We start from the raw sequence: 27,568 nt of genomic DNA, 5'->3' as shown, positions 1-27,568 counted from the left end.
CATTTCCGATCATCAGAATGGACTTCCCTTTTGACTTCAGATTCTACTCGGCAGTTCTTAACATGGCGAGCAGTTCAGGAAGAGATTTGTCCATATCAATCATATTGAAATTTAGGACAAATTGACTGAAACTATCTGGCAACGATTGCAAGATCAAATCAGTCGCAAGTTCCTTTTCGAGGGGAAAACCCAATCTCTCAAGGTTTTCCACATACCCAATCATCTTGAGTACATGGGGACCTACAGGGGCTCCCTCAGCTAACTTGCCTTGAAAAAAGGCTTTTGAAACTTCAAACCTCTCATGCCTTGCTTGCTCTTGATAGAGCATCTTCAGGTGTTCGATCATATCGAACGCTGACATGTTCTCATGTTGCTTTTGCAATTCTGAGTTCATGGTAGCTAGCATGAGACAAGCAGTTTCATTGGCATCATCGACATGCTTCTTATAAGCATCTCTTTCTGCCTTAGGTGCAGAACTAGGAGGTTCCTCTTCAGGAACAGGTGTCTCTAAGACATACAGCTTTTTATCATGTTTGAGGACAATCCTCAGGTTTCGGTGTCAATCCAGAAAATTTGTCCCAGACAATTTTTCCTTATCAAGGATTGATCGCAGGATGTTGTTAGAGGTGTTTGCTGTCATGGTAATCTACACAAGGATTAATGAAAATATAAGTATCATTAACATATTTAATTAGGCCTTTAATTAAATATGCTCCCACTATTTTACTCAAAACAAATGACCCTCATCATTTGATTCGGAAAATCCCGTTAGAAGATTTTCTAGTGGGTCGAGATCCATATTTCACTTCGTTCTAAGTCCACGTAGGCGGATTACACAAAAATAGGTTATTTAGGTAGGAACTCCTTCCAATTGTATCTCATACAATTCTCGAAAATTTCAGTTGGATGAATAACTCCTTATTCCAATCCATCATATGGATCATTCCCAACTGTTGCTTCTAAACATATATATAATCTTATTATAATTTGTTTAATTAAGTTTGACCCATTGTTTTAACAATTGGATATTACAATTATCCCATCGCACCTTACTAATATAGAACATGCACCTCGCGTAGGCGAAACCTACATTATTCGATACTAGTCTTGATGAGTGTTAAAACTTGGAAAGCATAAACTTAATATTTATTTTGAGGGAATTGCAATTTTTATGATCTCATCTGCTTGTTTATCATATAAACCGTCTCTCACATGCATCAAGATACATTCACATGCATCAACATACATACAAACATAATGAAACAGTTATGGCCCCTAGCGCAATTGTTCTCCCAAGCCAATGGGAGAACCTAAGCTAACCTAACAAAGATCTAAGCTTCTCCAAGCAAGATCTTCAAGGTTGTCCTCCTTTGGCACTGACTTCTTTGCTTTCTTCATATCATTACATTACATGAAAGAAACTCGTTTTACATACGAGGGAGTGAGATGAGAAAAGAAGTTACATTTGGGAGATTAAGAGAGAGGCACGACACGCAGGTCGTATTTTAAAACCCAAAATTCCACTAAAGGCTCCCAAACTCCAAGAATTCCAGGAATGCTCAAGCATTCGCTAGAAAACCACCAAAATCGTCCGAAAACGCTAAAAAATTTCCTGAACCGGAATTGGGCCAAAATTGGCCACCCGTCGGTTGCCCGACGCCGTCTGACACGAATTTTTTTTCTCAACGATCGATCGACCTTCGTGGCACTGCCACCGCACGGTTCGACTCTGGCGGCCTTTCGCACGCCGCCACAGCTCCGCCGCTCGGCCCCTTTTTTTGTTGGATTGTCGCCGCGGCTCTTCAGCCCAAACCGACCGCTCGATGCCACGACTCTGCCACGCGGCCGACCCCACGAACGATTTTTGATTTTTCTTTGCCAAAAACACAATTTTTTTTTCTTTTTTCCCAAAAAATCATTTTTAAAGAAAAAATGATTTTTACAGTTTGAAATCTCTATCAAAAAGTGATTTTCTTCATAAGATAGCTTAAAAATATTTTCTTTTAATTATGGGAAAATTTTAGAAAACCTAGTGACCTAAGAATTTTTTTTGGAGAAACCATTTCAAATCCCAGAATCAGATTCTGGGAAATCAAGTGAAACTAACACAGTTGTCTGGGAATCAAGAGAATCAATAAAAAAGGATAATAATGCAATCAAGCTATATATGAGGTTATCACCTCCAACCATGAGGTATAGAGACCATGAGGGGATTTGTCCCAAATGCCCCATTATGGTCTACGAGCAACACATACCAACAACAATTTCACATGATTCAATCACAAATAAGGAAACAACGTAACTCATAATTCATAAAAAAGAAAATTAGGGAAAACCTATTAAAATCCCTAAGGACGTTGATAGAAGGGTAAGGAACTATCCCCCCATTACCTCCAATTTTTTGTAAAGTTGATCTCCCTGAAAATCCCTTTGATTCCCCGTTCCCAAACCTTCACGATCCCAAAAAACCTCTACCTCTTTCACCTTCTGACAAAACTAGAGTATAACCTAATTTTGCCACAACTTTTAGTATTTATATGGACTCATTTTTCAAAACTATAATTTTTGCCCAAAATAAATCCAATTCTCTCTCCTTTTACCCTCTATTTTCTATTAATCACATTATTGACCCCTTTCTTTCATTTAATCAATTAAATAATGATTTAAATCAAATAAATATTTAAATTAAATAAATATTCAATTAAATAATTATTTAATCACAATTCTCCATATCCTATTATTTTATTTTATTATCAAGAAATTAACTAATAAATGAAATAATACTATTTACCGACTCTCACAACTCTTAACCACCAGTATTTAGTAATTTACTAAATTATCCCTACACTCTGAAAATACCATAATTCTCATATAAAGGTCAAATCACGTACCAATTAAATAAAATTTAAATAATAAGTTGGGATGTTACACCTCTTCCTATTCCTAGTGACTTTCTATTTAGGTTTCCCCCTAAATATGAGAATCCCTCTTACTTTATTTCAACCACTAATCCCCAGTGATTGTACCTTCAATAAACAACATATAGAATCTTAAATTAAAACTCAATTAAACAAACTAACGTTATGCCTAATGCATTAGGGTACTAGCGTGATGTACAATCAACACAAACAAATGGCTCAAATAAAAACCCTAGCTCTAAAGATCTTCAATTCAGCGCATGGCCTTCAAAGATGGAATAAAGTCTCTTTAAATAGAATTACTCTGCTGAGATTTTCTCTAATGGGAAAAAGATTTGATCAGCGGATAAAGTGGAGATTTGGTTAAGATTTGTTCTTCCAAAATAGCTCTGCAGCAAGATATAATTTGATTTGAATTCAAATTTAAATTTCCAAATCTTTAAATTCGATCTTAATAAATCATTAAACAAACCTAATTAATTAGTTTACTAAAAGATAGCAACAAATCAATCAGAAACAAATCCAAAATCGCACTCAGAAAATGTGCCAATGAAGAAGCAGATGTAGGGGACAGATGTGCCACACCTGCTAGAACATCATGTCTCACATGTGTCCCCTTTTCACAAAAACAACTTGAACATACCATGTTGTTTTGCATAATGCAGTCAATCCAAAAGGAACAACAACTTACAACCATCAACCCAACGATTTTTCTCTTCATCGTCCCCTTGGAGGGGTTCTTTGCCCTTGGAAGACCACTAGTAATGGATGTGATGTATTGACATTTTCCTTTCCGATCTTCCTCTTCTTCACTATTGTTGACTTTTTTCCCTTGCTCCAATCACAACCTCAATAGTTTTCTTGGTGGACAACTTCTTCTAGCGAGGAGACCTTTTCTTCTTTAGTGATTCTTCTACCCCTGTATACTTTCTCTTATTGTCTCGACCATCTTTTTTGTCACCTTCTCAGGTATACTCTATGAGTCACCCTTAACCATTGAAGAGTAGACTAAACTCTAACAAAGACGAATAAGATAGACCACTGTTAATCTTGTGTGCATTTTTCTTCTCCCTACCTCTTTTACGCAACAACGTCAATTTCACTTGGAGTTTTATGAACTAATTTGTGATTGTCCTTGTGATGTACTCGCATTTGTAGATAGATGATTCTTATTCACTCTAGTAAGTTTAGTACAAAAATATTTTGTTTTATTTTCTCTCAAATTTTAAGAACTTGATTTTTAAGTTGTTCTTCATGGAGCTAAAAGTTAAAGTTGTGGACTACATCCAGAATCATTGCTCTTTGTGTAGGTATAAAATATTTTTATTACATAATACTTATTGAAATTTTATAGAAAAGTAAATAAGTATACATTTTAGGTCACGAGATAAATCGTGGTCCGTCTGTTTTAAATTAAAAAAAATATTTGTGTTTATTTAATTTTTAGCAATAATTTTTATAAAATTGTTTTTCACAATATTAAAAAAAAAGTTTAAATCTGTTTTTCATAAATTGAAAGACTAATTTTAACATAACATAAATATACAATATTAAAGATTAAAACATACTTAAAATCATAATTCTTTTGTAAAAAAAATGTATCTCAAATAATTTTTTAGAAAGTCATTTAAAATAGCTTCAAACTTAAGAGATTTTTTAATTTTTAATATCCAAAAAAATTACAATAAAATAATAAATGATCTAAAGTAAAATTTTAAAAATAACCGTTTAAATCAATTTTTTAATTGATTTTTTAAATAATTATTTATAGTTTTTTTAAATAAAAATATATAATATTATAAAAATATATGTTTTTTTAAATTAAAACAAATATACTATAGATTTGTTGATGATAAAGTCGTGGATAATGTCAAAATAAATCATAGATACTCTCAAGTTTTATCTCATCAATTTATTCAACCAAAATTACTCCATTATAATCAATCGTAATAACAACAAAAATCAACAAGAGTAACCTAGATTAAAAAAATCAATTAGCACATTTATCTAAGCTGAGAATCAAAAGTAATTAGTCACGGAAAGGATTCCAAAGCTGAGAATCAAAAGTAATAATCATATCGAAAATAAATTCAAAACGAACAATCAGAGGAAGCTTACCGCAGTAGAAAGAGTCTCAATGGTGAGTTGTCCGAAACACAAAATCGACAAGTTGAATAGGAAGCTCGTGGATTTAAGAGTAACAAATAGTTTTCCTTTCAACTTCTAGATGGTAAAAAATGCTCCGTAAAAGTGAAGATAACTTAGGGTTTTCAAGGAAAAAAATGGAATGAGAAAACTTACGGAGAGAAGAGAGAAATACGAGGGTTGTGAGAAATGCTGATAGCGATGTACTGCATTTGCTTAGGTTAGGGTAAAAGAGATGTATACTTGCGACCTCTTCAAAGTGATTAACAAAAAAAAAGTAGTTAAAAAAACATATTTAGGAAACTAAAATATTACTTACTAATTACTTTGTCAACTAGAATGTTGCATATTCGAATGACGCTCACCACAACTATCAAACTATCAACTGAAGTACCTTAATGAAAATAAGTGGAATTTTGTAGGCTTTAATGAGACTTAATAATATATTATTCTAATTATTAGTTTTGAATTATTTACAAATACATTATTTTAACTTTTGAAATTTCTAATAATATTTATGAGATCCTTAAAAATATCATTAAATAAAACTAATATGCACTAAAAAATGAAATTGAATTTAAAATTTAAAATAACTAAAAACATTCACTTAGAGTTAAAGAAGTAAAATGGATAAAGTATATTTTAGATATTAAAATAAAAAATATTATTAATTTTGAAAAATATTTACAAATTCATAAAGTGAAATGGTCAATTTTTAAGTTAAAATTAATTATAAAAATAATAAAAATAAACTAAAAATATTATATATAAGATTAATTTAATACAATGGTATTAACAATGTCGTAAATTAATTGCAACATTCTAATTCAAAATTCAAAATGAATTAAAAGTGAGCCAAAATCATTGCATATAAGAATAATTTAATTTATGTATAATTTTTTATGTTTAAAATTTTATTTAATTATTTATTTATTTTAAAAAAATTATTTTTTCAATTATAATTTATACATGCATTAAAATTTTGACGAGGCACGGAAGACCCAAATCGTTTTTTATCCAACTTTGTTCAATATTTTTTCTTTATGAAATTATAGATATTTATCGATTTTCATAGCAGTACCAAAACTGAAAGAAAAAAAAAACAAAGTTTACTTAAATGTATTTTTGGAATATTTTGGAAATGTACTTTTGAATTTTTTGATAAAATAAAAATGTCATACTTGCAATACTTTTTTTAATAAATTAATTTTTTAATGTTATTTACATGCGAAAATACTAAAATACTTTTTAGTTTTCGGAGATATATTTTCGGACGCATCCAATACACACTCAACGTAAGTCATTCTGAATGACGTCATATAAATTGAATTTTTTTAATACCGGAGATGCATCTCCGGTAGTTATCCGTAGATTCATTTCCAAAGCATTTACATACAAATAGCAGAAGCAGACACCAAAAACATGTAATTTGACAAAATAAAATAAATATTACATAGATGATTTTAACACAAGCCGGAGTGCACAACTCATTCAACAACAAAAGTCGAGACTTGACCAAACCATTTTATAGAAATGATGCAAGAGTTCGAGAAATTGAGCAACATTGGAAGAGAATCAAATGCATAAAAGTCAAATGGGGTATCACCCATAGATTTAGCCAATGACAAATGTTTCTATTCGTTTTAATTTCCTGTTTACCCGGACAAATAAATGTGTGTAATTGTGTCTCAAATGACGTGTAATATATTCAACTTCTTGATATTTTAATATATTTTTTTATTTTTCCCATAACATTTGTTCATTTGGCAAAAAAATGTCTTCGATTAAGTTCTATTTTCAAAGATTCTGTTTTGATATATCTCCGGAATAAGATAATAGGGTGCTCTTGTTTTTTAATGGTCCACATTTGTATACATTTTCTATAAATTAAGGTGATCTTGTTTTTTATTTCACATGAACTCGAAAATGTCTTAAATATCACAAATAAACATCAACTGATATGTCACAAATCACTCATTCTCCAGCGTGACTCTCGTGCAAAGTTTAAGTTCAACGAGTACACATCTCTTGCAGATATTAAATATGAAATTCATAATCTCCTGACTTACGGCGATAATCGAAGAATTGTGAAACTCGAGTACCGTTCGCTGTCGATTGAAAACGGAGGAAAGAATGAGTTCAACAACTTTGAGTTCAAGACAGATGCAGATGTAAGGGTTATGTGAAATATATTTTCCATTTCAAAGCAAAAGTTTTGTTCGAGTTGGAAGCAACGATTTCAAGTTAAAAAAGAGAAAAAGTAAAATGAATGTAGTAAATAATTAAGGATATTATACATAAAAGAAGAATTATTATTTGAAAAGTAACAATAATGATTAACTTTCTTGATATACGTAAAAAATTAAAAAATGACACTTAAAAAGGAACGGAGGGAGTATTATATTTATCACTTTTAAATTAATATTTTTTTAATTTACATTTATGATAATATTAATAAAGTTAATTCCTTAAAATAAGCAAATGTTACAACTATTGTGTGAGGGGTGACAAATAAATGAAAAATAAACTATCATAATTCAACCTCAACCTATAACCACATCCTTCTTTTTTTGAGTCAAGATTGCCAATACAACCTTGAAAAACAGCTTTGACTGGATATTTAAGGACAATCTGTCATAACATCAGTATGCTTAATACCTTCTTATTACCCTGAAGATGATTGCCAATGATGGAAAAACAGTTAATATTAAAGAAATGTTAAGCATTTAGTTTAATACATATAAGAAACAACAATAAAACTGCTTTGTAAATTACCTCCCCAACCGAGTCAGTTCAGGTTCTGCCAGTAGCATATCTTGCAACGGTTTCACATTAGTTATTCTATCAGAGCTACACAAACAGAAAATGTGATTAATATTTCAGTTAAGGAAAAACAGTTTGGTCGAGCGGACAGAAGTCATAAGTCACGCGGATAGATCATCAACTCCACCCGAAGAATGATATTCACAACTTAGGAAAATCAAACTATGTGGAAAATATGCAACGGATTCAATAAAAAAGATATAAACCTTACCCATATATATGATCCATCGAAAGTAGCCTGTGGCGAAGTTTGTAGTCACTGCCAACATAAGTAACAGTCAGGCTACCAGCATCTGGATGGGGCCAGCTTCTTGAGGTTGGAAACCGTAGTATAAAAGTACCAGGTTCATGAAATCCTCCCGGACCTTGAAGTGAAGCTTCTGCCTCCTCCTTGGTGATGAATCCTTCAATCCATTTAGGTGACATGGAATTCCATATAGGATTTACCCAGTCCCTCGATAATACACACGCTACAGGGTACAACCAGCACCACAACTTCTCAAAATTCTCTTGTGTTAAATACTCTTCACATCCAGCAATCCTTCTTAGAATCTCGAAGTCCTGCAACCATTACAAAAACAATGGAATTTTGGCAAGACTCGGACTATAATGTATTTATAGCATTATATTAGTAACCATAGTGAAGTACTAGTGTAATGTAATACAAATTACACAATTCCCACCAGGAACTCAATTTTTTTTAATAGAAGTAACTTACACAAGTTATAAACAATCAAAGGTGTAGTAAAATGTTATATAAATTTATTATAGTTATTTTCCTTACAAAACAAAACCAAATTATAAAAAATAAAAAAAGGACCTGATGGGAGAAAGATCTTGACCCACAAGAAGCAATCTTCATGAATTTCTCTTCAATCTCATACACTGCTCTTTCCCAAGGAACATGGTTTTTGTTAGGAGACATCGCCATCCAAAGATTAGTTCCATCTTCTATCAGCCTCTTGGAAATTAATATTTGGTTTCTGATTTAAAAACAATGCCAGTAATTTTAATGAGGAAACATGCTGGGTAATTGCATTAAGCACACAGTTACTTAATATTGAATAAAATTTAAGAAATTAGTACTTCTTGTTATACTAGCCAAACAATGACAGAATGGTGTTGGAGCAAATTTATTTGTGTGAAGAGTCTCATATTGGATTTAATATGCTCTGAAAAAGTGTTCATTGGCCAAGTTTTTAGATTTGAGTTAGAGTCAGCCTAAACTTTAGATGGTATAGAACTTATTAAAGATTTGTTTGATCACTCGTTACTGGGCTGCACGTTACTGGGCTGCACTGATCATGCTTCAAACGTTCAGTCCTAGATGTGAAGTGGGGTGTTAAGAGTGCCAGAGTTGATGTGATATGGCCTGGAATAGTGTTATAAAGGGGAGATATCCATCCTTTTACAATCCTATTTTGTAGGGTTGAGTTAATTTTACAATCATATTTTGTGGGGAGATATATCCATCATTTTACAATCCTCAGATACCATGTTAAAATGTTCAATATTAGCCATAATTCTCTTGGAATCAATGGAGAAATCTGAATTGTAATTGTTTGATTGTTAATTACACTAGATTAGATCTTATTTATAGATCTAGTTGGTGACCAGCTGTAGTAGGTAAGATCTAGGGCTGACTGACACTTGTCAAAGTTATTAGTTAGTTACAAGCTGTTAGGTCGGTTCTAACTATAACTAACTGTATTAGACAGTTCAGTTACGGTTAGTTATAAAGCTATGTCAGTATACATCAATCCTACGGTGAGCTTACTAAATAAATCCTACAACATTACTTAAGTAACTCCTTCAATAGGCTGACACCATATTTGTCTATCACATCTTTTTGCTCAATGGCTTTTTGTTGGAAAATATATTATTTTATATTTTATTATTGTCTTTAATACTACCTTTATTTTTCTTTATTCTCCATTAAAGAGAAAATCAATTGTAATAATTGTATCTTCACTATATAAACCAGCCTAAGACTGACGAATAATATATAACAACTTTTACCTAATTTTTTCAATATGGTATCAAGAACACTGAGTTAGGGGTTTCCGTAAAGTTTTCCTCAACCTATTTTTGTTGGGTTAAGAGCACTGGGTTAGGGATTCACATACCAGTTAGCCTCCTATGGCGAATAACAACAACATGTGGTCTTCCCCATCACAGACCTACACTGGATCCAACTATGGCGAACAACCGCAACCTGAGTCGGGCATCCGCCGCGGAAACGGAGGTGGCCGCAGAAACCACGTACGAGAGGAACCACCGGTGGTCATAAACAATGGCAGTAATGACGGCAACAATGGAAACAGGAACGACATTGTTTTTGGTAACAGTTATTCCAACATAAGCAGTAATGATCAAGAGGGTTCCTCATACTCCCTCAAGGTCAATATCCCTAAAATGAATGGGAATAACTATAATGAATGGGCTCAAACCGTTCGGTTGGTATTGGATATCAAAGGAAAACTTGGTTTCTTAACAGGAGCAGTAGCTGAACTGACAACAGGAGACCCTCGTTACAAACAATGGAAGTCGGAAAACTCCTTGATTATTGTGTGGCTGGTAAGCTCTATTGAAACTTAAATAGGTAAGCCTTACATGTTTTTACCTTCCGCAAAGGATGTGTGGGAAGCTGTTAAGAAAACATACTCTGATATTCAAAACTCCTCTCAAATTTTTGGTTTAAAATCAAAGTTATGACATGCGAAACAATGTGACAGGAGTGTAATTGGTTTCTACAATGAGTTATTGACATTGTGGCAAGAGTTAGATCTCTGTTATGATGACAATTGGAGGTGTACAGAAGACAATGTTTTGTTTCTCAAGATGCAAGAAAATGATCGTGTATTCATGTTTCTCGCTGGGCTCAATAAAGACCTTGATGAGGTAAGAGGTAGAGTTTTAGGAAAAGTACCATTGCCAACTCTTCGTGAAACTTTTGCAGAAATAAGAAGGGAAGAAGCACGCCAAGGAATTATGATGGGCAAGACACCACGGAACTCAATCTGAAGGCTCTGCTCTGGCTACTAGGAACCTTGACGAGGGAAGAAGGTCAGACAAAGTTCCTTGGTGTGATCACTGCAAGCGCGAATGACATACACGTGAAATTTGTTGAAAGCTCAAAGACAAACCTCCTAACTGGAAGAAGAAAAGTGGTCGTGCATTTCAGACTAGTAATTCTGATCAAGGACAGCAACTTCCTCCGTCTCAGTTTCCACTCACTACAAAGCAACTAGACAGACGGTATAAACTCCTCGCGTCTCCAACCCTTTCTTGCTCTATAGTAACAAAAGGTAATTCTGCATTTCTTAGTGTCAATCCCAGTCATACTTGGATAGTAGATTCAGGTGCCTCCGATCACATGACAGGTGAATCTACTTTGTTCTCTTCATATAGTCCATGTGCAGGTAATCAAAAAATAAAAATCGCAGATGGCTCTTTTTCAGTGATTGCAGGTAAAGGGTCCGTTGTGTTGTCTCCAATGTTAACTCTTAAAAATGTCCTTCATGTTCCAAATTTATCTTGTAATTCAAGGTCCGTCAGTAAATTAGCCCAAGATATAAATTGTCAAACTAATTTTTTCCGATCTCACTATGTTTTTCAGGATTTGAACTCGGGGAAGATGATTGGCAGTGCTAAGGAGAGTGGAGGACTCTACTACCTTGACATTGAATCTGCATCACAACTACCTTCAAAAACAATAAGTTCCTGCTGTGAGTCTTTTTCTGTTTTGAATAATAAAGATGACAACATTATGGTATGGCATTTAAGATTAGGTTATCCTAGTTTTCATTACTTAAAGCACTTGTTTCCTAAGATATTTCACAATAAGAACTTTTCTTCGTTTAAATGTGAAGCATGTGAGTTTGCAAAACATCATCGTTCCCAGTTTTCAATACAACCTTATAAACCATCAAAACCTTTTTCTATTATTCACAATGATGTTTGGGGCCCTAACCGTACAAATACACTCTCTCTCAAAAAATGGTTGATCACATTTATAGATGACCATACAAGAGTATGTTGGGTGTACTTGTTAAAGGGGAAATCAGATGTTTGTCAAGCTGTAAAGAATTTTTTTTCAATGGCGCAGAACCAATTTCAAACAAATCTCCAAATCTTTAGAAGTGATAATGGCAAAGAATATTTTAACATTATCCTGGATGATTTTATTCTAAAAAATGGGATTGCACATCAAAGTTCATGTCCTAATACTCCTCAACAAAATGGAGTGGCCGAAAGGAAAAATAGCCATTACCAAAGGTTGCTAGAGCTCTACTCTTTTCAAATAAAGTATCAAATTATTTGTGGGGCGAAGCTGTTTTAACAGCTGCGTATTTAATTAACAGAATGCCCTCCAAAATTCTCAATTTTCAAACTCCTATTAATGTCTTCAAAGAATGTTTTCCTAATACTCGTGTTTTAACTGATTTGACTTTAAAAATCTTTGATTGCACAACCTCTGTTCATGAACATAAAAATGTTGAAAAACTTGAGCCACGTGCTATAAAATGTGTCTTTGTTGGATACTCCCCAACCCAAAAAGTTTCAAATTGAGGACATGAATTTTTTAAATAACTTATATTTGCCAGTATCACAATTCTGAGATTTTTACACCTGCACCAACAGAAAATGCTCATGATTCTTTATCTGATCCTACTCCTGTTATGAGTAAGGAACCTTGTGAATTTGAACCTACATTTTCTCTTGTAGAAAACAATGGGAATCCTGATAATGATGATCTAATTGAAATGCCACAAAATAATGAGTCACTTCAACAAAACAAATTTAATTTAGGAAACAGAATTTGGAAAGGAAAGATTTCTGTGAAAAAGCACCATAAAGAAAAGGATCAGTCCACATCTCAACACTGTCGGAAATATGAACCGGAGAATGATCAACTTCCTAACAAAAGAAAAGATAAGTCTATCTTTGTTTCTGAGAGTCGTATTTTGTATCTTGATAAAGATGATCTTGTTGCCATTAGAAAACCTATCAGATCTTACACTAAACATTTCATGTCCAATTTTATATCATATTCAAATTTTTCTTCATCTATGTCTGCCTTCACTTCAAAATTGTCTAGTGGAGAAATTCCAAAAAGTGTACAGGTTGCTCTAGAAACTCCAAAGTGGAGGGAAGTTGTACTTGAGAAGATGAAAGCTCTTGAAAAGAACAAAACTTGGAGTGTTACGTCACTATTAGATGGCAAGAAGACAATTGGATGCAAATGGGTGTTTACTGTGAAGTATAATTCAGATGGGTCAATTGAAAGGTACAAGGCTCGCTTGGTGGCTAAAGGCTTTACTCAGACCTATGGTATAGATTACTCAGAGACATTTGCTCATGTTGCAAAATTGAACACTGTCAGAATTCTTTTGTCTCTTGCTGCTAACATGGATTGGCCTTTGCATCAGTTAGATGTTAAGAATGTCTTTCTTAATGGCGATCTAGAAGAAGAAATATATATGGACATTCCTCCTGGCTTTGAAAACAAATTTGGATCAAATGTGTGCAAACTAAATAAGTCTTTGTATGGATTAAAGCAGTCCCCTATAGCTTGGTTTGAAAAATCCACTCAGTCCATGAAGAAACAAGGGTACATCCAAGGACAGACTGACCACACCTTGTTCACAAAGTTCTCCCACGATGGAAAAGTTGTTGTCCTAATTGTTTATGTTGATGATATTGTCCTTACTGGAGACGATACAATGGAAATGGCAAGAGTAAAAGAGAAATTGACGGTAGACTTTGAAATCAAGGACCTGGGATTCATGAGATATTTTCTAGGTATGGAGGTTGCTCGGTCAAAGAATGGTATTGTGGTTTTACAGCAGAAATACATTATAGACTTGTTGATAGAAACAGGAATGAGTGGATGTCGTCCTGCAGATTCCTCTATGGATCCTAATGCTAAACTTTGGGGAGAAGGTAATGTTTCTGTTGATACGGGGAGATATCATAGATTAGTTGGGAAACTGATTTATTTGTCACACACCCGACCTGATATTGCTTTCTCAGTTAGTGTAGTGAGTCAGTTTATGCATTCTCCTTTCGAGGAACATCTTGAGGCAGTCTATAGGATACTGAGATATTTGAAGGGAAATCCTGGAAAAGGATTATTTTTTAAGACGACTAGTGAAAGAAATGTGTCTATCTTCAACGATGCCGATTGGGCAGGTTCAATTACAGATAGAAGATCAACCTCTGGATATTGTACCTATGTTTGGGGTAATCTTGTGACATGGAGAAGCAAGAAACAAGGAGTAGTGCAGAGGCCGAGTTTAGAGCTATGTCTTAAGGTATTTGTGAAGGATTATGGATCCTTAGAGTCCTAGAAGAACTTAAGATGAAAATTGAGTTTCCATTGAAATTGTACTTTGACAGTAAAGATGCTATTAGCATAGCTCATAATCCAGTTCAACATGATAGAATCAAGCATATCGAGATTGATCGACACTTCATAAAGGAGAAGTTAGATGCGGGAATCATATGTCTACCCTTCGTAACTTCAAGTCAACAAACTGCGGATATCCTGACCAAAAGTTTGACAATACCTACTTTTGAGTATTTGATAGACAAGTTAGGCATGATAGATATCTATGCACCAAATTAAGGAGGGATGTTAGAAAATATATTATTTCCGGTTTTATTATTGCCTTTAATACTACCTTTATTTTTCTTTATTCTCCATTAAGGAGAAAATCATTTGTAATGATTATATTTTCACTATATAAATCAACTTAAGACTGGCGAATAATATATAACAACTTTTACCTATTTTTTCCAATATTTTTCCTTCCACGTATTATCCTAACACAGTCCCTAAAACTAAACAAAATCTTACTTGTGCCTTCCATTACAAAAAAGCCTAGTTAGTGTAAGTTAGTTTGCTAGGGACAATTCACTTTTCTTTGTATTTCATGTTGATGTGTGCTTTGTCAAATGTTAGGATACTTCTAAAATCTTGATAAGAGGCTTTCTTGGGAGGGATGGTCTCTACAAGTTTGACAGTCATGCCCTAACCTCACCTCAAGTCATGCATGTCTCAAGTCATTCCTCTCAGTCCAGCTCTAGTAGTAGCTTTAATTCATGTCGTGCTTCTCAATTCCCTTGTAATAACAATTCAACTAGTATTGGCTCCACCCCTTCCTAATTTTTACCAAATTTGGCATTGTAGAATAGGGCATCCCCAACATGATACTCTTAGACATGTACATCAAACTTGTAACATTCAAATCCCTAATAAAAAATTATTTGATTTCTGCAATGCTTGTTGTTTAGGAAAAGCACATAAAGTCCCCTTTAACCCTTCTACTGCAACCTACACTAAGCCACTTGAAATTATTTTTTGTGATTTATGGGACCTGCACCTGTAACATCCTCATGTGGATTTACATATTTCCTAACCTGTGTTGATGCACATAGTAGATACACATGGATATATCCCTTGAAACATAAATCTCAAACCTTAACTATATTCACTTAATTGAAAACCCTTGTAGAGTTGCAATTAAAAAATAAAATTAAGGTTGTTCAAACTGATGGAGGTGGTGAGTTCAGACCCTTTACTCAAAACCTAGCTAAATTTGGCACTACTACACATAGACTCACATGTCTCACATTGGCCATCAAAATGGTTATGTAAGAACGCAAGCATAGGTACATAGTTGAAAATGGCCCAACCCTCATAGCTCAAGCTAACCTTCCTTTATCCTTTTGAGACCATGCCTTTTTGAGAGCAACATAACATATCTTATCAATAGATTGCCACGGGTGTGCTTGCTTTCCCTTTCTAAGACCTTACAATATTCATAAACTTGATATGCATTCAATAGAATGCGTTTTCTAGGTTATTCTCTTACACACAGGCTATAAATGTCTAGATCCCAGTGGAAACATATTTGTGTCAAAAGAAGTGTTCTTTAATGAAATGAGGTTTCTCTACACTGAATTATTTGACTCCAAATCATCAAGTGTGTCCACATCAGTTCACACCAGTCACAACTTGTCATGTCACTCGTTTTTCAGACCTACTCTGTCAACCAATCCAAACACCTATTTCCTGCTCATCAGCACACACCTACAAACTCCTCCCAACAACACACACCTACAACCTCCTCCACCCAAAGTTCTGCTCAAATTGCAGACTTCACCCCTAATGTTACAGGTTATAACACCTCAACTAACTTACCTCAATCTGAATCATCCTCTAACACCTCCTTAAAAAATAATGGAGTCTAATTCCTAACCTCGAAACACCCATACCTACTACACCAACCCAAAATTTTGGTAACGTCACTCCTATCTCAACCAATAACTTAGCCAATTCCTCATTCATCTTGGCTCTTCCTCCTGCCCCCAGAATTCACCCTGTGAAAACACATCCTATGTCTACCAGAGTCAAAGATGGCATTGTCCAACCAAGACTTCATCCTACTCTTCTCCTCACATGTTGAGCCAGCCACCTATAAACAAGCGTTGGTTATTCTTGAATGGTCAAGCAAATATGATGCCCTAATTGAAAAATGACACCTGGTCCTTGGTTCCTCCACCCACACATAGACAACCTATTGGTTGAAAATGGGTGTTTAGAGTTAAAGAAAATCATGATTGGACCCTGAATAAACGAAAATCTCCCCTTGATGGAATAAGGTTCTCTTTGAATAGTAGTTTTGTTCCGCCTGTTAGATCTTGGACCATCAACAAATACAAAGCCAAATTGGTAGCTAAGGGTTTCCATTACATTGAGGATTTTGATTACAATGAGACATTCTCACCAGATGTTAAACCTGTCACTGTGAGAACCGTGCTCTAGCAGTCACTCAAGGTTAGGCAATCCAACAGTTGGAGATCAACAATGTCTTCCTCAATTGGTTTCTCAATGAAGAAGTTTATATGGTGCATCCCCTGATTTTGAGAAAGGTGATCCTAGGGCCTGGTTTTACAGGTTAAAAGGTGCTCTCCTCTCTCTACACTTCATTGCCAGCAAATGTGATCCATCCTTGTTTATGTTACACACTCCCACAAAATGCACTCTTATCCTTGTGTATGTTGATGACATAATCATCACAGGTACATCAAAGGCCTTTATCCAACAACTAATTACCAAACTCGATTCTTCTCAAGAACTTGGGCCAACTTGACTACTTGGGCATAGAGGTGCATAATCTACTATTGTAAATAAGTTATTTTCACTATTGTTAGTAGTAATTTATATTCGGGCCTTTAGTCCATTAGTTAGGCCCGTTAAATTAAAATAGTCTTATATAAAGAGATTAGTGTTTGTACTTGTACTTTATTAATACTCAAAATATATTATTCAGATTTAACATGGTATCAGAGCTCCTGATCTTAGGGGGTCTTGCTTCCAATTAAACCCTAGCCGCCGTCATTGCGGTATCTTATTTTTGTCCGCCTTCATTACATTTTCTTTTTTTTTCCGCCTTCATTGCAATACATTGTATCTGTCCGTCTTCATTGCACTACATTGTATCTGTCTGCCTTCGTTGCGGTTTATTCAGTTTCTCCGCCTTCATTGCTGGTTTTTAGATCCAAAAACATTGTTCATTCGCGGAACTATTCATCACAGAAAACACTGTTCGTCCACGGAACAGTTCTTCGCAGAAAAATATTGTTCATCCGCAACATTGTTTGTCGCAGAAAAATATTGTTCGCCCGCATCACTGTTCATCACATATGCACTATTCACTTTTTTTTTAGGAATATGGGCCAGATGTCTTGTAATGATGCCCAATTCGCTCCCCTTCCCTGTCAGAATTCTACTAAGAATTATGTAAGGAATTCAGTTATGAATTCTGTTATAAGTTGGACTTCTATAACCAAGTTAAATATGTAGATTGTAAACTGAATCTGAATCAATAACCTACATTTCAGTTTCCAAGAAACTCTATAGCCAAGTTATGAATTCTAAGAATTATGTTAGGAACTCAGTTATGAATTCTGTTATAAGTTGGACTTCTATAACCAAGTTAAATATGTGGATTGTTAACTGAATCTGAATCAATAAACTACATTTCATTTTCCAACATACTCTCAACTCTCCTTTCTCTCTTCTCTCTCTCTTTCTTCATAATTATCATCTTCTAACAGAGCTGACTGGCATAATTATGATGGTCCATTATTATTGTAATTTCTTTCCTATATAAACAGTTCAAGGCTGTAGTAATAAGACATAAAAGTATTATCCCATTACTTTATTCACAATTATATCACTGGATGAAAAATATCACCTACCTATGGTGGGAACATCCTGAATAGTGTGAAACATGATAAGCCAACATTGAAATGTCTTCGTCAGAAGCAGATATGGCAATTTCTTTAAGCATATGAGATCTCTCAGCCAAGCCTGCTAGGCAGTATTTGAAAATGGTCATATCAGATATTGGATATCCTCTATTTTCCATATTATTTGGAGGAGAGTTTCTCTCCCCTGTACTCTCTGATGATTCAGAAGGAGAGTCGTCTGCTTCTTCATAGTTAAGAGATCTGTCATCCAAGCTTACAGGAAACCCATTCTCAACCTAATTTTATATAAGTTTAGAGATATAGTTAAAAGAGACAGATTATTTATGAAAGACAAATACCCTAAAGAAATAGCTAAAGGAAACATCTGGAAAGGTTTTTAAAGTAAGAATGTTAGACAGAAAATGTCAAGGTTACCCCACTTACATTTGTTAAGAGTCTTACATCGGACAATATATAACCTGAATATGTGTTTATAAGTGGGGGCAATCCTCACTCTCCAAGTAGGTTTTGTATGATTAAGTTAAGCCAAACCACACTTTCTTAACACAATCAATATTCTCAAAATTCCAAACGCCAATTACAATTAAAGTACAGAAGTCACAAACATAAAATGTGTGAAAAGCTTTTGGAAAAACAAGATATTCTGGTGACGATCACACCACTCCGTTGTGAGTGTAATAACCATAAAAGCTTCGTAGAATTTGTGGTTGGGCCTAACACAATCTTACAATACCTGATTAAATAATAATGAAAAAGAAACAGAAAAACACCTGATTAGCAGTCGATACGTGAGAATTACATGCCACACCAGACTGCTTTAAGGTGGGCACGGCCATAACTGATACTGATATCTTGTCAAGTCCAACTCTATACCGCTTCATTAGTGGATTGGTTTTTTCTTCATGGCTAGAATTCATACATTCCAATGACGCATCATCAATTGCTGAAGACTGTGACAAATTGAGTCTTTGCAGAGCATGTGTTGACTTTTTCCACACCAACGTGGATAATTTACTATTACGGCTCCTAGAGATGCATCGAATTGGATGGGTATGTGTCTGAAGGAAAGGATAATTTCCTAATTTTGGCACACAAAATCTGATGAGGAACAACCTGTTATCACACTTGGATGAAAGCTGGCAAATGAAACAATAATTAATGATGGAGTCAGAGAATAATAGAAAGAAGTTACATTTACAAATTATTTAGACTGAAGTTGAAATAAAATAAAGTAAACCAGGTCATTGTAAGTCAATTCATCAACTTGTCTTGAATTAATCACCGTGATACAGTTTTTCAGATCTAGTTTATATCAAGGGTCATCCGAAACGGTGTTCATTTGTGTGAATAAGTGACACATTAAATTTTTTTAATATTCTAATGCAAGCAAAGCTAGTAGATATGCTAGTGATAAGAGATCCAGTTTAGGGTATTGTGTACTTAATGGATGAAATGAATCTCGAAGAAGAGCAAAAAGAAATTGGTTGTCGTTAGGTCAAGCACAGTGGTCAACTATCATGCTTTGGACAGCTCATACTATGGAAACTTTGGTAGCTGAAACACTTGCTTCAAGAATTAATGTTTTACGAGATACAGGTTCTATGGAACTCGATTGTAATAATCAATCCGCATTGTAACTCTCTTCAAATTTAATTTTTTATGAGAGGAATAAACACATAAGTAGATTGTCATTTTATCCCAGAAAAGATCCCTCTAGTATCATTAAGACGTCTTTTTAGCAAGTTCCAAGGATCATCAACCCCGCAAACATTGTCAGTAAATCATCATGGGGTCATAGGATAACTTACATATGTAATAAGCTAAATACATATTATACATATGCTACAGCTTGAGGGAAAGTGGATTGAAATTTCATTTCAATAATTCTTTCATGATTTCCTTTTTTAATCTTTGATATATAGTTTTGATTGTTTCTTATTCCAAGTGTTTGGGATTCTTTGATTCAATAAGTGCATTGTTTCTCCACTTGATCAGTGAATAAAATCAGATATTGAAGTATTATAAATAGAACCAACGATCATACACGGTATGTTTACCTGAGATATCCTGAGCTTAAACGAAGCACGACCCAACAAAAACTTACTAGGTCTTTCACAAGAAGAAAATTCAATTCCATCATAGCTAGACAAAAGAGGAGCTTCATCGTCAGTTGTATTCTCCACTGGAGCCCCCGTGTCAGCATATACAAGTGAAGCAAAAACCTGCTATAATCAGAAAAGGGTAATGTGAATGTAAAAAAATTCCAACTTCGTTTCAAGTAGAAAGCATTAACTTGAGAGGTCTTCAAGCCAGGATTAAAAACCTCGTTATCATTATGTACAGGTTGTCCAAATGCATCTGATAAAACAACGTCTAAAGAAAAATTCCTGCGACATGATGCCTGTGCCAAAATTATACAAAAGGCAAAGTTGAAAATAAAGTTTAAACCAGATGGGAAAGTTAAAGCACTAAAAAATTGACAAAATTTGTAAAGCTCTCAAAAGTATAATCATAGGAAAGAAAAGGGTGAAATGTCAATAGTTGCATTTCTAAAATTGCAATCAGTATGTGAGCACCAAGAACATTAATAATTACTAAGAACATTTCTAGAACTACAATCAGTATGTGAGTACCTAAATAAAGTAGCTCCACTTTAATCTATAAAGTTATAGGGTTCGATTATAAACAGTTCAAAAACTACAAGCATAAAGTGAATCACATATTTCCAAGTTAAACTCCAATAAAAAATGGAAGGCTTACCCTAGATCTGTCATTATGGCTCATAACAATAAAAATGAAGACATAAATTAGACTAACAGTATGTTGTGGACAGAATATATTTCTTACTTTTCCACCAACAATGCCCCAAACACCGTCACTTTCTTCTTCAACCTCAGAGACAGATGATTCATCGATTGATAACTTCAGAGGAGGGTCCTGATATAAGATAAAGTATAGTTGTCAACACAGGAATGAAGTATGGTGCTGATTCTAATAATCTAAGAACATACAGACAAACAAATGAGAAACTAACGTTGAATTTCAAGAACCAAAATTACAATCGCATGCACATAATCAACCTTTAAATGATGATCTTTGATAGAAGAAACAGTATGGAATCCTTCAAAATTGTGCACATAACCCTGCACAATATTTCTGTCTCCACATACATTAGCCAAAGTTATTCCCTTCAAATTATTTGAATTGGATTCCTTGTTTAATAAGGAAGACATTGACTTTTCTCCTACAACCTCTCCATTAATGTGAAGCCGAATATAATTTGGACAAACCTGTAATGACAAAAGAAGGTAGCCCTCTTATATACCCCCATCGAAAAAAATTGATAAGAAAAAAGGAATGGACTAATAGTAATATCAACAATTATCAGCAAGGAACGTGTTCCATGTGTTTACCAAAATTTGGGTTAAGCTTAATTCATCCCTACAAAACTAGTTTGTAAGATGAGAACTACCTCCGCTTATAAACATATTTTCAAGTCTTTTATTGTCCAATGTGGGAGGTGGCTCAATGGATCTTGAACTAGACTTTGATACCATATTAGAAAGTGTGGGTCGGGTCTAACTCATCCTTAGAATGTTGACTTGTAAAGTGAGGGCTGCTCAAGCTTTATAAACACTACACATCTCATATCTCTAAACAATGTGAGACTAAATACACCACTTCACACCCAAGACAATAAGGTTGTTGAAGGTTGCAATGAACACAAGCCAAATGCCGCAATTTAGACGGACTAGAGGCAGACCGCAATAAAAATGGAATTTCCAATGTAAATATGTCTAATAATTAGAGACGAATATTATTTTCAGCTTATAATAAGTAGTAATAAACTATGTAGCACTTCTGAAAAAATGTGTGTCCGTGTCCGTGTCGATGTCGGACACCGCCACCGACACTTGCAATTATGTTTAGTTTATTTATTTTTTTACATTATTACCGGTATTACCGTGTCAGTGTCGGTGTCATGTTCGGGCCGTGCTTCATAAACAATCTAGTAGAGTGCAAATGACATTTTAGTGAAATGAAAGCCATAAAACATAGAAATATATAAAAAAAATAGCAAGAGCTAATCCTCAAGCAGTTACATAACATACCTCGCATCCAATATGAACCCATTTTTCCAAAGGAAACTCAAAATCAACAGTAGCATGCGGAACTTCTGTCCAAGAACTCATGCAAGTTGCAGGAGCTCCTTCGTGTAAGTAAAGAACTGGGAAAACATTGATTCTATTATTATCGCTAATAACGAGAAAAGGAGCACTTTCAGAAATGTCATCGTGAACCTGCAAAACCAATTAAACTTATTTAGCTACCTGCACTTTTACTAATTAAATAAAGATTAAAAACAGAATAATACCACAAAAAAGGACATGATGATAAAGTATCGCAGGTAAAAATTTGGTTATAAAAGTTTTCAACCATAGGTATCTAAGGAAGCCACATTGCCAAATTGGTATAGACAGATAACGAAACCTGTTTTGGGCTTGCACTAGAGAAACGGCATCAGACGGTGGACATGATCCAACATTAAAAAGGATATGGTCCCACATTGAAAGGGATTAGTTTGATCCAATCTAAATTTTAAAATGTATCAAGTATCCGCTATTGGACCACCCACTATTTACGTTCACGCTCTAGATGTTCAATTGTTGGTGTGAGGGATGTATAGACTTGTAGTTGAGCCTAACTCAATTTTACTGTCTAATGTGGACTTTTAACACACATCCCTCGTGCACCGGACTGGATATCTGGAACATGGACATAAATGGTATGTGGCCCAATAACATAGGTGGTCCAGTGGTCCAACGGAGTTTAAATCTTGCTCAGTTACCATCTTAGAATTTGGATTAGACCTAACTCATCGCTACAAAACCGATTTGTAACCGATTTGTAAGGTGATTATTGTCCCACTTATAAATATATATTGAGACCTTATCATTTTTCAATGTGGAACTCTTTAACATTCACAAAAGGAGATACAAAAGAGAAATGAAAAAATAAAATAAAAACATAACAATAGTGTCTGGAATAAATAAAAAATGCACACAAACAAAATTAACACCGCCACTATTGTCAACCCAAAAAAAAGCAGCCGGACTAATCCTATTAATGCTATGACCATTAAATTCCTAATGACTCAATTTGAGCACACAATAGTATGTTACAAACTAAAAATATTTGATATACTAAACCTTGATTATGATAAGCATTCAATCACTTTAAGAACACTCCCTTAAAATCCAGCTAGTGTTGATGTGTCATATGTGAGTCAGAAGTCTTACAATGAATGGAAAAACACGTGTTAAACAACATATAAGTCAGATTATAGATAAACTTAATTTCTTAGGGTCCGTTGATTCAACAAATGGAAGGGGAGTGGAAGGGATGAGAAGGAAGGTATTTTAATTAAATATGTCTTTGGTTCAAAAGATGTGGTGTCCAAATCCATTTATGTGGTTGCTCTTAGTCCATTGTGATGATTCAACCTGAGTTCTAGGCTATGTTGTTAATGTTAGATAGCATTCCGTAGCACCTACCCCCCAAATGTTAGAGTGGATAACGGATAACGAGATAACTCCTAAAAAAAGTGTATGAATAATAGGAAAAAAAACACTCAACTAGAAAAATAAAGAGACCATCATACTTAATAATTAATGAAGAATAAAACTTATGCAGAGAAGAAGAACATAATAGAACTAAAATAAAAGTAAGAAGAATAACCAAACGACTGTTGTGAGCAAGAACAGAATGAAGAACAGAACATGATTCTTAAAAGGAATCGGATTGAAATTTATACCCTTAAAAAAAGACAACCGTTTAAAAAAAAACAGAGGAATTTCTCCCTAAAAACCTAATAGTAGACGCGATAGCTGTTTGAAACTGCAGTTTTGCAGCAATTAGAGGGACACAACAACCGCTATTGCTGACGGTGGCTCGCAGACCAAAAGCGTCAAGTCGAACCTTACCACTGCTACGCCATAGTGCCGCTATAGCATGCTATTGCCAACATAGGTTTTAGTCTCTTCGGGCATCACATTAGTGGTATTGGAGTCTGGCTTGACATGGTGGGTTCTAGGGGAGCAGGAGTGATTCCAACTGATGGATCAAGGATGGATCAGGGACACGCAAAGACTCACATTTGAGGGAGACAATGTTGATTTGTCAAGTATTAGAAGTCCAACATTAGATTAAAAAAAAGTAGATGTTGCGTAATATTTAAGTAAGAAGTTTTTAGTAAAGATATGGTGTACAAACTCACATGTGTTGTTACTTTTAGTTCAATGTGATGATTCACCTCAATGTTTTAGACTCCCCAAGTGGAATGAGAGTATAGTTTGACTTAGTGGGAGAACCGGCGTAACTTTTACTTCAATGTGATGATTCACCTCAATGTTTTAGACTTCCCAAGTGGAATGAGAGTATAGTTTGACTTAGTGGGAGAACGGGCATAATTTATATATATATATATATATATATATATATATATATATATATATATATATATATATATATATATATATATATATATATATATATATATATATATATATATATATATATATATGAAAGTTTTGAGTTAAAATATAGTGTTTAACTTATACATGAAAGTTTTAAGTTAAGATGTGGTGTTTAAATCCATTTATACGATTGATCTTAGTCCAATGTAATACTTTACTCAAGTGTTTAAGACTCCCTCGAAAATCCTATCAAGAAGCAAGCCACTTAACTATTCCACCAAAACATTGCTTATTCTTCAATTTGAGCACCCTACAATCCCATAGCACTATCCTGAGAGCCGGCGTCTCGATAGCTGCACTCTATAAACTTTACTTAGTCTTTCCTATCAACACCTCTGTAGGAAGCCACCACCAATCACGTCTGATACCAATTGAAAATTATTCAAGCCCCTGAGAAATTCTCTCTTAAAAGCTAACCATCAATGAATATTGATAAAAGAATTAAATAACTTAAATACTCCACCATGAGACTTGGGAATTACATAAACCTGATAACAACAACATCCAAATTTTAACCAAATTTTATCCCACTAAATAAGATCATTTATATGAATCAATTATCGTCATAATGTTCTATCAAGAGCTATGTTTCTATTCAAATCATTAATCTTGAAATTTATCTAAATAACTTCTCTTATAGTCTTTACTCTTTATAGGTCTTCCTCTTCTTCTGGTTTGACTTCTCTCCATCTGTTCTACTCTCCTTACCATAGAATTTATGGGTCTTCTCTCTACATGTCCAAACCGTCTAAGTCTATTTTCCACCATTTTCTCTACTATAGGCGCTACTCCAACATTCTCTCTAATATTTTCATTTCTAATCTTATATTGTCGAGTCTTACCACACATCCACCGCAACATTCTCATCTTTGCTAGAGTTACTTTATTCTCGTGTTGATTCTTAATCGCCCAACATTTTGTCTCGTACAACATCGCAGGTTTTACTTCAGTCCGAAAAAATTTTCTCTTCAGCTTGAGTGGTACTTTCGCATCACATAATACACATAAATTCCTTCTCCATTTCAGTCACCCAGCTTGAATTCGATGGTTTTCATCCCCTTCTATTTCTCCATCATTTTGTATTACAGACCCAAGATATTTAAACCATGTGACTTGAGGGATGATATGGTCTCCAACTTTCACCTCTATGCGAGAAACGCTTTTTCTTTTGTTGAATTTATATTTCATATACTCCGTCTTACTTGTGCTTAGGTGAAAATCAAGCGTTTCTAAAGCTCGTCTCCAACCTCTCATTTAAATCCTTTTTTGACTCTCCAAAAAGGACTATATCATCCGTAAAAAGCATGATCTTGGTACTAGCCCTTGGTTGTGTTTCTTGAGTACATTCAAAATTAAAATTAAAGTAAAAAGATAGAGGCTTAGGGTTTAAATCTCTACAATAGAAGACAGTTTAAATAATAATAATAATAATAATAATAATAATAATAATAATAATAATAATATGAAAAGCTATTAGAGATGAATAAAAAAGAGAGAATAAATAGATACGAATTTGTTCTTCTAACTTGGACTGCTCTTCTAACACTAAACATAGACATCGATATTCAAGTGAGAATGCCATACACATAACAAATTAATGATTTGCAAGTTTGATCAACCTAATTCAAAATGTTCAATTTACTGTTAAGAAAAACAATGAGTACAAATTGTTGCATATAAATTTAAAGCTACATACACAGCTATAATCAAAATGTTAAACCCTTTATAAAAAGCAAATGAAATCGTAAAGAAAAGAAGAGAAAAATTGACCTGGTGAAGAATGACAGAAGGGAACGAAGTGGAATTCATGAAATAAACCCATAAGCAGAAAGAGAAAGTTCCTTCATATTCCTTAAAATCGAAACTTAAATCCTTCAGCGTATAGTACTCTTTGCTTCTCATTGCATCACTGCCCATTATTTTAACAGGAACAAGTTCAAACCAAAAGCGGTTGTTGTTTGCGTTTTGTCACAGAAAGAAACGGAAAAGTTGTGGGAATTTCTGTTGACGGTGGTTTCTTTTATATGCGCGGATGTTAATTAAGAGTAACGGTTTGGGGAGAGTCCCTCTTTGCGCTGAAACCGGATTGTTAAAGTGGTTAATAAAATTCCCACAACTTTCGGGTGTAGGTGGAAAAGTTTTAGACTTGATATTTGCCATTTTTTTACTTAATTTTGCAAGATAACCGTTTAAGTTTAATAAAATTGCTTAATAGGTCATTTGTAAATTAATAATTAAAAAAAAAGATAAAATGAAGGTCATTTATAGGGCTATATTGGAGTTGTTGGATACACTTTTAAAGTTTCTTTCTGACCATACTAATTGTCAACATTAGCCCGATTTGGATAATATTTTCGGTAACTTCTAGAATGGCGTTTGATTTGCAAAATCATAAGTATTTGACAGAACATTACTAGACAAGATAGAACAGTATCAGACAGTTGTTAGTTAAGATTTTCGACAAAGGAAAATTTCCAGCATAAGCACAAGTCAAGGGCAATTAAACGTCTGGTGACGTGTACATTGTTGAAGTCTCAAGTAGAAAAAATGAACTTAGTATTTTTTGGAATATATTTGGAAGATATTTCGACAACAACATGTCGACATTGCCAAGCGTGTCGAAATGCCGGTTATTTGAGCGTGCAAAGATGTTTTGTTCAAAATCAATAACTACTTAGTTTTATCATGAAGACACGTGGAGGGAATTCAAGGACAAAATGCATGCAGAAGTCTACCTGGCTAAAGTTGAAGAATGGAACGTTAGAAAGCAGTTATTTCATACTAGTATAAATAGAGTTTTTAGTGTTAGAATTTGAGGTGTTCATTTGATTTCATCATAGAATATCACATATACTCAAAGTA

General features: G+C 34.2%; 1 protein-coding gene and 1 long non-coding RNA gene across 4 annotated transcripts; both read right to left on the bottom strand.

The window, feature by feature from the left end:
* Nucleotides 1-3,340: 3,340 nt before the first annotated feature.
* Nucleotides 3,341-5,443, bottom strand: LOC127075391 (uncharacterized). Its single transcript, XR_007786426.1, has 2 exons — nt 5,037-5,443; nt 3,341-3,933 (listed from the first exon to the last, which is right to left on the bottom strand). It is a non-coding gene; the product is annotated as an uncharacterized LOC127075391 (long non-coding RNA).
* A 1,996-nt stretch (nt 5,444-7,439) lies between these two features.
* On the bottom strand, nt 7,440-26,839 carry LOC127075390 (SH2 domain-containing protein A). Of its 3 annotated transcripts, none has more exons than XM_051016864.1 (12): nt 26,477-26,839; nt 22,283-22,471; nt 21,251-21,460; nt 21,018-21,107; nt 20,494-20,571; nt 20,228-20,395; nt 18,941-19,306; nt 18,159-18,445; nt 8,707-8,869; nt 8,098-8,447; nt 7,839-7,913; nt 7,440-7,733 (listed from the first exon to the last, which is right to left on the bottom strand). In XM_051016864.1, exons 1-12 carry the CDS (start codon nt 26,621-26,623, stop codon nt 7,715-7,717), a joined length of 2,142 nt encoding a protein of 713 aa, XP_050872821.1. In that variant the 5' UTR covers nt 26,624-26,839; the 3' UTR covers nt 7,440-7,714. The 3 variants fall into 3 exon arrangements, with proteins under 3 accessions (XP_050872821.1, XP_050872822.1, XP_050872823.1); XM_051016865.1 differs by having other exon boundaries at nt 20,228-20,392; XM_051016866.1 differs by lacking the exon at nt 26,477-26,839 and adding an exon at nt 24,155-24,318.
* Nucleotides 26,840-27,568: the final 729 nt, after the last annotated feature.

Source organism: Lathyrus oleraceus, chromosome 4, assembly GCF_024323335.1.
Source record: "Lathyrus oleraceus cultivar Zhongwan6 chromosome 4, CAAS_Psat_ZW6_1.0, whole genome shotgun sequence".
NCBI lineage: Eukaryota > Viridiplantae > Streptophyta > Magnoliopsida > Fabales > Fabaceae > Lathyrus > Lathyrus oleraceus.
Note: the sequence above shows the minus strand (reverse complement) of the source record. Positions and strands in the feature narration are given on the sequence as shown.

Excerpts from the sequence above, each read along its gene's own strand:
- LOC127075390 (XM_051016864.1), bottom strand. The coding sequence starts at position 26,623 with ATGGGCAGTGATGCAATGAGAAGCAAAGAGTACTATACGCTGAAGGAT. Across the intron at positions 20,396-20,493 it reads CTGTACATAATGATAACGAG|CAGGTTTTTGCTTCACTTGT; the intron begins GTTTTTAATCCT and ends TTCTGATTATAG. Across the intron at positions 8,870-18,158 it reads TCAGGATGTTCCCACCATAG|AAACCAAATATTAATTTCCA; the intron begins GTAGGTGATATT and ends TTTTTAAATCAG.